Here is a 12,814-nt window from a genome sequence, read left to right as displayed (position 1 = left end):
CAGGATGCGACCCACACCAGTTGACTAACACCCAGGTACCTATTTGCTGCTAGGTGAACAGGACAATAGGTTTAAGGAAACGTGTTGAAATGTTTCCACCCGTTGGGAATCGAACCCGACGGGTTAACAGACAACCGGTGTACAGAAACATGCCCAGTGTTTCTACCTGCGCTGGGAATCAAACGCAGATCCTCACCATGTGAAGCGAAAGCTTTAGTGATCAGGCCATGGGGCATGAATATTACAGAACTACCTTTGAGGGGTCATACACCACCTTTATACAACTAAAGAAAGCCACTAGTGTACAGTACGTTTCGAGAAGCAGTCACATTTGATCCATGGAAAAAAGAAGAGTACTGTACCTGCAATTAGTTGCTGCCTCAGGAGCCCTTCACTGGTGTCAAGGCAGCTCCTGTAAAGTTTTTTTTTTTTTGAAATATGTGGGATGCTAGTTTCCACGTGATGTGACTGCCCCCAAATCTATAAATACTGATATTTAACTGCATTAGAAACTTATGCCACACTTTGTACTATGGTATTAATCTTGAGTGCACGGAAGTAGAGTGGGTACACATTTCAAGATTTATTATAATCAAAACCAAGCACTAAACCCACTAGGGTCATACACCCCTGATATATTTCAAGAGACCCATCATGTCACTGGATCTTGTGGACTGTTTTCCTCTCAGCAGGTGTCAAGGGGGCCTAATTCTCCCAGCTCCCAAGACAATAACAACGCTGCTTGAATGTAAGTACCCGAAGCCTCCCTCTTCAAACAAGAATGCCACCACCTGAGCCCTATATAAAACTCTTGGAGTCAACCCAACTTTGTCAAAATGGCACAGTGCAAAGTGAACAGAGATTCTATGCCTTGCTAATGGAAGGTAATTGGGTATGATCCAAGGAAGGGAAGGGTCCAATTGATTTAATAAAGAGAATTTCACTGGCATCAAAGCATCCCTCTTGAAAGTACGGCAGGCAATGGCAGTAATAATTGCTGATATTTCCATGTTTGGCTCTGGTTTCAGTGAGAAGAACAGGTGATGCAATATTAAAACCAAAATTTATAAATCAATAAATTTATTTTAAATAATTTTCAAGTATATATTTATGTACTGTATATATATTACATTAACGAAATTGCTCAAAAATTTAATTATCTACTGTACAGTACTTGAAAGTTACAGATTGATCTCTTGTTCATGAAGCCCTACTACGAGAGAGGAGGATAAATTCGTATCCTACTGATGACTTTTTCTTGCCTCATATACACTTACCAGGACTAACTGGAATTTTTATAATTTTCTCAAAACCTTACAAAAAGTACAAATACGTTTATGTATTTCATGATCTTGTAATGAGTCATTCTCTCTCTCTCTCAATTTGCATTTTTTCCTCTACTGTACTTGCTGAAGTTGTTAGAATGGAAAACTATCTAATTTGTAGAGTAACTATAGTTATTTGTTTCTGAGACTTATCTAATTAAGTACTTTGCTGTAACAATACATATAATTTTCATAGATATTCAATCTTTGTACATACTGTAGTGATTTTTTATGAACACGTTAGATAATATTTAAGCAAACATTCTAGGCAATACTACTATTGAAATGTAGAAAAATGACTAGTAACAATAATATTTAGACAGCATGCATCAATCCACCTTTGAAATGAGAAAAAGAAAATTAAATGTGAACAATACTAATTCTATTTGAGATAACATTCCTTTGCTCAGGAGAAAATATTCTGTTGCTTTACAGTGGTAATGATCAATTTTGTATAAACCATAGGGATCAGCCTATTAACTCTCTCATTAATTATGATAATACGTACATACTTCAGTGTAATTATACTGCAAAAGACAAATACTTCATTCATAAATAAGCCAAAATACTTTTGCTTACATCTTTTTATAATAGGTGTCCACTGAATGTAGCACAATATTCCAATGTATATTTATACTAGACTAAAAAGGTAACAAAATGAAAGTCACTGATATTAAAAAAAAAAAACATGTAATTCCTATATATTCTTCATAACAACAAAACCACTATTAACAAATAGAGACCCAGCATTTCTGAAACAAGTGGTCTCTGCCCCCATGGAGGCTGTAAGCAAGGTAAATATTAAATGACTAGCGAGTCATCTGGCTAACTGGCCCAGAAACACACACACACCCAGTAACATCTCATGTTACACAGCCTCAGGAGTTTTAATGTGGCATGGAGCAATAATAGTGAATCTAGCACTCTGTTAATAGTGCTTTTATTATTACATGTTTTTGTATTATCGTAAAATTACCAATTCCCTTAATGGTACCAGAATAAAAATATATGAATGATGAACTTAATATCTTAATGAATTTTCCACATATTATAGTATAAACTCAACACAATACAGTCTTGTGCTGCAGTATCATAATTCTGGGATGATATATACTATCATCCCTCTGATTCATTTATATAAAGTTATCACATAAGTACTCTAAAACCCGTATAATTCTACTTTATTTTCAAAAGGTTTATAAAAGTTCAATTATTTATGACTTTACAGAATAAGACTTCCCTATACGATATCAACAAGAATCTCGCTAACTGTATATAATAACGTAACTGCTTCCACTGGATACAAAGGCTTACTGCCAACAATAGTAAAGAAGACACACAAATGAAGAGCAAACTTTTATTGTGACAAAGTTTTGCTCTAAAATCAGTCGCAGCACCAAGGAGGCTGAAGCTCCCTCAAAAATTCCACCAGCCTCAAATAAAAATAATAATACACAAATAACCCGCACATAAAAGAGAGAAGCTTACAACGACGTTTCGGTCCGACTTGGACCATTTACAAAGTCACACTGGTTATGTGCGGGTTATTTGTGTATCGTTCCAGTCACGGTATTGTGCCTTTTTTTGTTAAACATAATAATAGTAATGCTGCTTCAAGATAAGCCCTCTAGCCCCCTCTTCCAACCAGATTGCTACCCTTACCACTAACTTTATAAAGCTCTAGGGCAAAACATTGGCATTAACTTGTTAAAGCTCTACATACAGTAGAGTGAAACACTCACAATAAAAGCTTGCTCTGCACCTATTTTTTTTTCATTAACTGCTTCCATTTATACAAATATAACAATACAACCTTAGTTATTGGTGATGCAAGTAGTAGGTTCCAGTCAAAAGAATGCCATAATTATCAACATTCTTGAAGCCAATATCAGAATACCTAAGCCACTGAATCTGATTTGGAAGACAACATACATGTACATTAATTTATACTGGACAAACATCTTTGGTGTATGTGCCAAATTTGTATTCTGTAAAATATCTACTTGTGGTTTATGCATCACCAGAAAATTATTATTTTCATGGTAAAGCTCTAAACCCATGGGTGTCATACAGCACCTGGGATAAGGAAGGCAATTAGGTTTGATCTGAGGAAGGGGAGGGTGACTGCAATATCTTAGATCAAGTGTCTTTCACTAACATCAAGGCACCTATCTTGAAGGGTCCCACCAGGGATGTTTAGTCAGTACTGTATGGGAAACACACTAGTGTTATTGTACAATAGTCTGGACAGGATTGACAATGATATCTAGCAGTGGTAACATTTACAACAAATATTATGTATTGATGAAGACAATAAAAAAAAAAAAAGGAATAAGCCTGTTGAATATACCAGGTAAAGTGTATGGTAGAGTAATTACTGAAAGAATTCAGAGTAACAAAACTGCAGGATCACAGATGAACAAGGAGGCTTTAGACCAAGTGTTTACAATGAAGTATATAAGTAAACAATAATTAGATAAAAGTAAGAGATTTTTGTTGTATTAATGGAAAATTAGGACGAAAATTTCACAACTAAGTGATAAGAATATTAAAGTGCTGTAATTTCATAGAAAAGAACCTTTGCATGTTATCTTGCTTCAGGGAGTACAATGCCACACACTAGAACACACGTAAAATGATAATGAACCCTTATGTCTAGTCTAAATAGTTAATTATCCATGAAAACACATTAAGAAATATTTTAAAGTACTATACTTGAGTATTACACTCTTAAAAAGTAATTATGTTATACAAAATTTTGCCAACCTGTTACTAGGCTTCAGGATGATCTCATCTTCATTTTATAAAATGCTAAAAAGTACTATAAATGTGATTTCTTTAGAATTTTATCATGTTTGACATTCTTTATTCAGAAAAAAAAAATGCCCATTAGGGGTAGGTAAGATTCCCCACAAGCCAGCTAATTTATAAATGAATAGAAAAAATAAATCTAGCTCTCCACAGTACATAATGTTTTTGAATTATTCATTTTCCTTACTGCCTTCTTCATTTACTCTTATAAATAACTTTGACAGTGTGGCCTTAGTATCTCTATGGGTGATGCCATATGAGTGTACTGTACACTCACACACTTTGTCCCAGCTCCCAACCTTAGCATTTTTAAACTGGGAATATTTTGAGATGTATATTGGTCACCAATAATCAAGGTTGTATATCTGTTGCATAATGCTTTCATTAGTTGATTGGGAGAAAGACTGTACTTTTGTTTCTAGGTCCACAAATATTAATGCACAAGTACTGTAATATGGTATGCATACAGACTTATATACAATATTTTCTTATTTTAAAGCTTTATTGCAAAGATAGTCTTGTTTTAAATAACTTGTATATAGCAATTTTAGCCTTGCAGAAATACTAAATAACTATTTTGAGATATATATTCAGGGTTTTTTTTTTCTTTTACTGACAAAATACTGTTCATTACAACTCTTATACACACAGTATTTATGTTAAGTCATCAGAAACATTTTTGTTATTAATTGCACTCTTGGGATTTATAATAATTCTACAAACATTAACAAAATAAAGAGTACAGTACTGTAAAACATTTACTCAAGCTGATAATATTGTGGAAATGCTGCATTTTTCCTAGTTTTTCACAATTAAATGAAAAGATCATATTGAGGAAGGGAATAATTCTAAGGCCATCACAATAACCCTAAAGCTGATAATAAATCAATCTTAAATGGCAAGTCATTGCACTTTGGTAATTATAATAATTTACTAAGAAGTTTGTCAGAAAACAATATTATGTGCGTACATGCAGTTCACAGACTAGCAGGGAAGCCCATGCAGCCTTTCACTGTACCGTAATGAAGAATATTAGGCTTACGTTCACCATCTCAAAAGAAAAGTATACAGTACCTGTATACAGGTATATACAGATATACTGTATATCTTTGTGAAACATAGCGTGTATAAAAAATGGAAAAAATTCTTCTCAAAACACACTACTTATAGCACATCAGTAATTTAATATAAAATAAGCCCTAACATTTTAACTTCTTTTTTGAGATAAAATTAAGGGTAACATAAAGAGTAACAATTAAATTCCTAATACTTCAACTAACAAAAACTAATTAACGGAACTCGCAATTAAACAATAATTTAATTTTTCACTTGATTATATCCAAATTCTTCATTTCACATTACATAATGGCACTAAAATTTGATAAAATAGTTAATGGTAATCTGTAACAACAATAATAATATAATCAGATAAAGTGCCAAACCCAGAAAGATCATACTGCACAGGGTCATCTTTTATCTCTATCACAATGAATGGAGCGATACCAACAATTATGAAAATGACAGCAAGACTATGTTGTGACTGCTTCTGTCTTGGAATACAATCTGTAACTTTTTCTTTCTTGGACACTGTTTGTCATGAGATTCATGACTCAGTTCATGATAAAATGATGCAATTTAAGAAACAACCACTTATCTAAGTGAGAGACTTCACAAAATTCATTATCTAAAACCTCCATTATCATTGTTGGTGCAAGGTCAATGCTCCTTACAATATCACAAATGGATTCCTAAACTCTACATATCCTTAAAAGTCATCGTTGCTGAGGTGAGCAAGAGCTTTTTCATCAACATGAGATTCATCCACAATGTCCACCATGTCATCAGCAGGACTCTTTGTGCACTGTTGATAAGAAACACAAGGTTACACACAAAAGACTAAATTATGACATAAAACATAAGCTTAAAAATACTGAGTTACAAAACATAAACCAAAAATTAAGTAATTTAAAAAAAAAAATTTTCTGTTTAACACGTTGGCCATTTCCCACCGAGGCAGAGTGTCCCATAAAGAAAGAAAAACCCAAAAAGAAAGAAAAAACTTTCATCATCAGTCAACACTTTCACCATCGCTGATACATAATCACTCTTTGCAGATGTGCTCAGATATGACAGTTTAGACGTCCCTCCAAACTGCCAATATCCTAAACCCCTCCTCTAAAGTGCAGGCATTGTACTTCCCATTTCCAGGACTCAAGTCTGGCTAACCGGTTTCCCTGAATCCCTTCACAAAATATTGCCCTGCTCACACTCCAACAGCTCGTCAGGTCCCAAAAACCACTCATCTCCATTCACTCCTAACACACTCATGCACGCTTGCTGGAAGTCCAAGCCCCTTGCCCACAAAACCTCCTTTACCTCCTCCCTTCAACCTTTTTGGGGATGACCCCTACCCTGCCTTCCTTCCCCAACAGACTCATATGCCCTCCAAGTTATTCTACTTTGTTCCATTCTCTCTAAATGGCCAAACCACCTCAACAGCCCCTCTTCAGCCCTCTGACTAATTACTTTTATTAACTCCACACCTCCTCCTAATTTCCACAGTATGAATTCTCTGCATAATATTTACAGCACACAATGCCCTTAGACACGGCATCTCCACTGCCTCCAGCCTCCCCCCAGCTGCAGCATTTACAACCCATGCTTCAAACCCATATAAGAGTGTTGGTACCACTATACTTTCGTACATTCCCTTCTTTGCCTCCATGGATAACGTTCTTAGTCTCCACAGATACCTTAATGCACCACCCACCTTTTTTCCTTCATCAACTCAATGGTTTACCTCATCCTTCATAAACCCATCTGCTGACAAGTCAACTCCCAAATATCTGAAAACATTCACTTCTTCCATACTCCCTCCCTCCAATGTGATATCCAATTTTTCTTTATCTAAATCATTTGATACCCTCATCACCTTACTCTGATCTATATTCACATTTAAGTTTCTACCTTTACACACCCTCCCAAACTCGTTTACTAACCTTTGCAACTTTTCTTTATAATCCCCCAAAGGCACAGTATCATCAGCAAAAAAGTAACTGCGTCAACTCCCATTTTGTATTTGATTCCCCATAATTTAATCCCACCCCTCTCCCCAACACCCTAGCATTTACTTCATTTACAGCTCCATCTATAAATATGTTAAACAACCATGGTGACATTACACATCCCTGTCTAAGATCTACTTTGACTGGGAAGTAATCTCTCTCTCTCCTATACACCCTAACCTGAGCCTCACTATCCTCATAAAAACCCTTTACAGAATTTAGTAACTTACTACCTATTCCATACACCTGCAACATCTGCCACATTGCTCCCCTATCCACTCTATCATATGCTTTTTCTAAACCCATAAATGCAATGAAAACTTCCCTACCTTTATCTAAATACTGTTCACATATATACTTCAGTGTAAACACCTGATCTACACATCCCCTACCCATTCTAAAGCCTCCTTGCTGATCTGCAATTCTGCTCTCTGCCTTACCTCTAGGTCTTTCAATAATAACTGCACCATACACTTTACTTGGTATACACAGCAAACTTATTCCCTTATAATTTTTACAATCTCTTTTGTCCCTCTTCCCTTTATATAAAGGAATTATACACTCTCTGCCAATCCCTAGGTACCTTCCCCTCTTTCATACATTTATTAAACAAAAATACCAACATTTCTGTCATGATTCCATCAGTTACAGCTGCTTTACCCCCTGCCATTCTACATAATGCCTCACGCACCTCCCCCACACTCACGTCCTACTCATGTTCACTCCTAAAAGATGTTATACCTCCCTGGCCAGTGCATGAAATTACTGCCTCCCTTTCTTCATCAACATTTAAAAGTTCCTCAAAATATTTACGCCATCTACCCAATACCTCCAGCTCCCCATCTACTAACTCCTCTACTCTGTTTTTAACTGATAAATCCATTTGTTCCCTAGGCTTTCCTTTATTTATTTTTATTTTATTAACACATCGGCCGATTTCCACCAAGGCAGGGTGGCCCGTAAAAGAAAAACTTTCATCATCATTCACTCCATCACTGTCTTGCCAGAGGGGTGCTTTACACTACAGTTATAAAACTGCACTGTATAGTCCTTGTGGCTTAGCACTTCTTTTTTTATTATAATAATAATATAAAACTGAGGTGGTTCGGACATGTAGAGAGAATGGAGCGAAACAGAATGACTTCAAGAGTGTATCAGTCTGTAGTGGAAGGAAGGCGGGGCAGGGGTCGGCCTAGGAAGGGCTGGAGGGAGGGGGTAAAGGAGGTTTTGTGTGCGAGGGGCTTGGACTTCCAGCAGGCATGCGTGAGCGTGTTTGATAGGAGTGAATGGAGACAAATGGTTTTTAATACTTGACGTGCTGTTGGAGTGTGAGCAAAGTAACATTTATGAAGGGATTCAGGGAAACCGGCAGGCCGGACTTGAGTCCTGGAGATGGGAAGTACAGTGCCTGCACTCTGAAGGAGGGGTGTTAATGTTGCAGTTTAAAAACTGTAGTGTAAAGCACCCTTCTGGCAAGACAGTGATGGAGTGAATGATGGTGAAAGTTTTTCTTTTTCGGGCCACCCTGCCTTGGTGGGAATCGGCCGGTGTGATAATAAAATAATAATAATAAAAAAACTGCAACATTAACACCCCTCCTTCAGAGTGTAGACACTGTACTTCCCATCTCCAGGACTCAAGTCTGGCCTCCCAGTTTCCCTGAATCCCTTCATAAATGTTACTTCGCTCACACTCCAACAGCACATCAAGTATTAAAAACCATTTGTCTCCATTCACTCTTATCAAATACGCTCACGCACGCTTGCTGGAAGTCCAAGCCCCTCGCACACAAAACCTCCTTTACCTCCTTTACTTGTTTATTTCACTCCAAAATTTTTTCTTATTTTCAGCAAAATTTTTGACAGTGCCCTTCCCACTCTTATCATTTGCTCTCCTTTAGCACTCTCTTACCATTCTCTTCACCTTTCTATTACTCTCCATATACAGTGGACCCCCGCATAACGATTACCTCCGAATGCGACCAATTATGTAAGTGTATTTATGTAAGTGCGTTTGTACGTGTATGTTTGGGGGTCTGAAATGGACTAATCTACTTCACAATATTTCTTATGGGAACAAATTCGGTCAGTACTGGCACCTGAACATACTTCTGGAGTGAAAAAATATCGTTAACCGGGGATCCTCTGTACTCTGTCCTTCTTATATCACTTCTGCTTTATAAAAACCTCTCATAAGCTATCTTTTTCTCTTTTATCACACCCTTTACCTCATCATTCCACCAATCACTCTTCTTTTCTCCTGCGCTACAAACTTCTGCCCCACATTCATCTTCAAATAAAATACCATAACCTTCCTACTGTGTCATTATCATTGTACTGTCTATACATTGTCATTTTTTTTTTATTTTCAACACTCCTGCCATCTTCCACTGAGGCAGAGTGATCTGACAGAGAAGAAAACATATTTACTGTCACTCATTCAGTCATTGTCTTGCCAGAAGTGTACCAACAACACAGTTCTGGTGACCCTCCAAACTGCAACATCCCCACTCATCCTTCAGAGTGCAGGCACTGTACTTCTCACCTCCAGGACTCAAGTCCAGCATGGTTGTTGCTGCCAATAGTTTTAGACTTACAAAGCCATCATAACATGGTTGGTGTGGTGTTCTCTTTTTCTAACAAGTTATCATCTTATGTTAAATAAAGTGTTGTAAAAGTAGTGTACCTGGTTAATGGTTATCCTGGGTAAGTTGATCTGCTCTGGGTAGATCCAAGGTTTGTAATTTGGATTGTTGTGAGACTTCCAATCAATGTACTTTCTACTTGCTTTATGTAATGTCTTCACCATCTGCAAGTAATCACTAAATTAACCAATAATACATTTTAAATTTGTTAGAGTTGGACTTTTTACTCATTACTGCAATAAGTAGATAAATTCTGGTTACTGTACAATCAAGTATGTACAGTACCCCACCTTAAAATAACCCCCACCTCCCTTAAAAAGAAATAGTATAGAGAACTTATATAATGAAAACATCTTGTTAAGTTCTAATATCTTGTAAACTGCTTACCCAATTAGTTAGAAAATGCTAAACTGTGGTCATAATGCATTAGTATATTATGTTGAAATTTTAGCTCTCAGCAATCTGCAAAATAATATATAAATATATCCTTCAATGGGGTGCCTTGATTCTGATGAAGGGTTCGTGATTAAAAAATGGAGCTACTCTTCCCTTTCTTGGATCAAACCAGCTTCCACGTAGATATATACTACTACTACTACTAATAATAATAAAATATTTTTCTTGAGAGTTAATAAGAATGAAGTTAATGATATACAAATGAAAATGCAGAGAAATCTTTACAATATTAGTTAAAACAGTGTCTACTGGTTAACCAGAGAGAGATAAATCTATACAACAAATGTTAAATAGAAAATTCTGTAAAGCCTTATCTTTTAGAAGTTGCAAAAAATTATTAATTAAAAAAAAAAACACTTTCAAATGAAGAAAAATGTCCTGTGGTAACTAAAACAAAATATATAATAAATAATTATAAATTTAAAGTAATCTAAATAAATCATTTAAAATATACTTACCAAACAAATAGTTAATCCACTCAGTAAATCAACATATTAAAGGTTAAGATAATCCAAGATGCTACAAAATATACAAACATAAAACAAGGAAAGCAACTGTTAAAGGGAATAAATATATTAGAGAGGTACAGCAGTATGGTGTGGAAGTAGCAAGGGTTACCTTAGGAGCAAGCACATGAGTTAACTTGTTGACAAGCCAAGGTGGTAATGTTCCTCTGGGGTCGCAGTGAGAGACGTAACTGAAGGAACACCCACCAGAAGGTAGTGGGCGAATCAGGTAGCCTATGGATAGATATACTGTACTTGTATGTGAAGGTCTAGGATTACATGCCTAGGGAGAGCCAGGTTAGTAAGGAAATTACTCAGGTTAAAAGAAAGTTTCTTTGTTGTGATAATTAGGAATAACCATACCTTTTTTTTCCCCACAGTGGCTGTCTCTCAACAAAGTAATGTGACCTCATCCCACTACCCCCTCCCCCCCCCCCCAAAAAAAGAAAAATCACCATCATTCATTCAACAGCTATATTAGCAAGAAACATGTAGACAGACTCCAAATAACCCTCTGAAAATATAACAGTACTGTATTCTTATTAATAATGCTATTAGCAATTATTTTCAGTATAAAAATGCAGTCAAATCCTGTTCCCCCCTAACCTGTTAAGCCGATAATTCACCATCCTGAACTGATCACTTCATAATGAATAAGTCATACTCTTAAAAGCTGAAATCATAAAACAGTAAGAACAACTTTTACTCTTAAGACAATTCCAGATCAAGATATGGCTAGATGAGTGTTCACCAGGGACTGGTAAGTACAGTATTAAAACTGTTTAAAAAGACTGCTGAGTGATACTAATTTTGGTGTGAAAAACTGTAGACAACTCTAGCTCATGAATGAATGAATAAATTGAAATAAATGCAAATTCCCATGCTTTAAGGTTAAATTTAATTTTATAACGAATTAGCAATTTTCACAAATTCTTCTTTCCATGTTATATTTAAATAAAACAAGTGGCCTGTATCAAAACAACTGAAAGAGGAGATATTATGCCGTGTTAGCCAACTGCAAATAGTGCTTGCCACTATTTGCAATGGTTATGTTACTATCATTCCCATGAGTTACAATTAAATTCTATAATGAATTAGCAATTTCCATGTGTCTCTTGACAGTTTAAACTAGGTTGCACTACATGATACTGTACATTATAGTACTTACACATTGCTCAAATTTCTACGATCAACTGTGTACTGACTGAAGAAATATTACAAAATGGAAGGAAAATGCAACTGAACAAACTGCCAAGCAGCTTCACTGGGTAAGTACTTTGGGTAACTTTAAATATAAATTTGACAGGTACATGGGTGAGCAAAAGACTTGGCAGACGATGCAACATCCCCCCAATGAAAAGCAGGGGTGTCACTAGCACGTTAAGAGACCATACAATAAGTGTCAGGGGCCTGAGACTGTTCAACTGCCTCTCAGCATACACAAGGGGGATTACCAACAGACCCCTGGCAGTCTTCAAGCTGGCACTGGACAAGCACCTAAAGTCGGTTCCTGACCAGCCAGGCTGTGGCTCGTACGTTGGTTTGCGTGCAGCCAGCAGTAACAGCCTGGTTGATCAGGCTCTGATCCACCAGGAGGCCTGGTCACAGACAGGGCCGCGGGGGCGTTGATCCCCGGAACTCTCTCCAGGTAAACTCCAGGTAAACATAATAGTATGCTCCTTGCTTAGCAACCAATTCACTTACTGACGTGGTCTTAGGAACGTAACTCCGTCGTTAAGTGAGGAGAGGATGTAATAAAAAAGCCTGTGACTGTTATCAGTTAGTGTAATTCTCCACTTGTTAATATTTTATTTTATTATTATCACACTGGCCGATTCCCACCAAGGCAGGGTGGCCCGAAAAAGAAAAACTTTCACCATCATTCACTCCATCACTGTCTTGCCAGAAGGGTGCTTTACACTACAGTTTTTAAACTGCAACATTAACACTTGTTAATATTAGGACAAATTTTTGAGGGAACAGAATTCTTCCTTCGTAAGCCATGCA

General features: G+C 36.5%; 1 protein-coding gene across 4 annotated transcripts in view; it reads right to left on the bottom strand.

Moving 5' to 3' along the window:
• Positions 1-1,063: 1,063 nt before the first annotated feature.
• Positions 1,064-12,814, bottom strand: part of LOC128701592 (START domain-containing protein 10) — a 30,751-nt gene continuing 19,000 nt past the window's right edge. For all 4 annotated transcript variants that reach the window (XM_053795373.2, XM_070101606.1, XM_070101604.1 and 1 more), the window contains 3 exons: positions 10,920-11,041; positions 9,887-10,009; positions 1,064-5,997 (listed from right to left, as the gene is read on the bottom strand). In XM_053795373.2, coding sequence (XP_053651348.1) covers positions 5,902-5,997; positions 9,887-10,009; positions 10,920-11,041 — 341 coding nt within the window. In that variant the 3' untranslated portion in view covers positions 1,064-5,901. The remainder of the gene's footprint in view (positions 5,998-9,886; positions 10,010-10,919; positions 11,042-12,814) is intronic.

The sequence above is a fragment of the Cherax quadricarinatus genome, chromosome 78 (genome assembly GCF_038502225.1).
Source record: "Cherax quadricarinatus isolate ZL_2023a chromosome 78, ASM3850222v1, whole genome shotgun sequence".
In the NCBI taxonomy this organism is placed as follows: domain Eukaryota; kingdom Metazoa; phylum Arthropoda; class Malacostraca; order Decapoda; family Parastacidae; genus Cherax; species Cherax quadricarinatus.
This window is presented reverse-complemented; position numbering and strand designations above follow the sequence as displayed.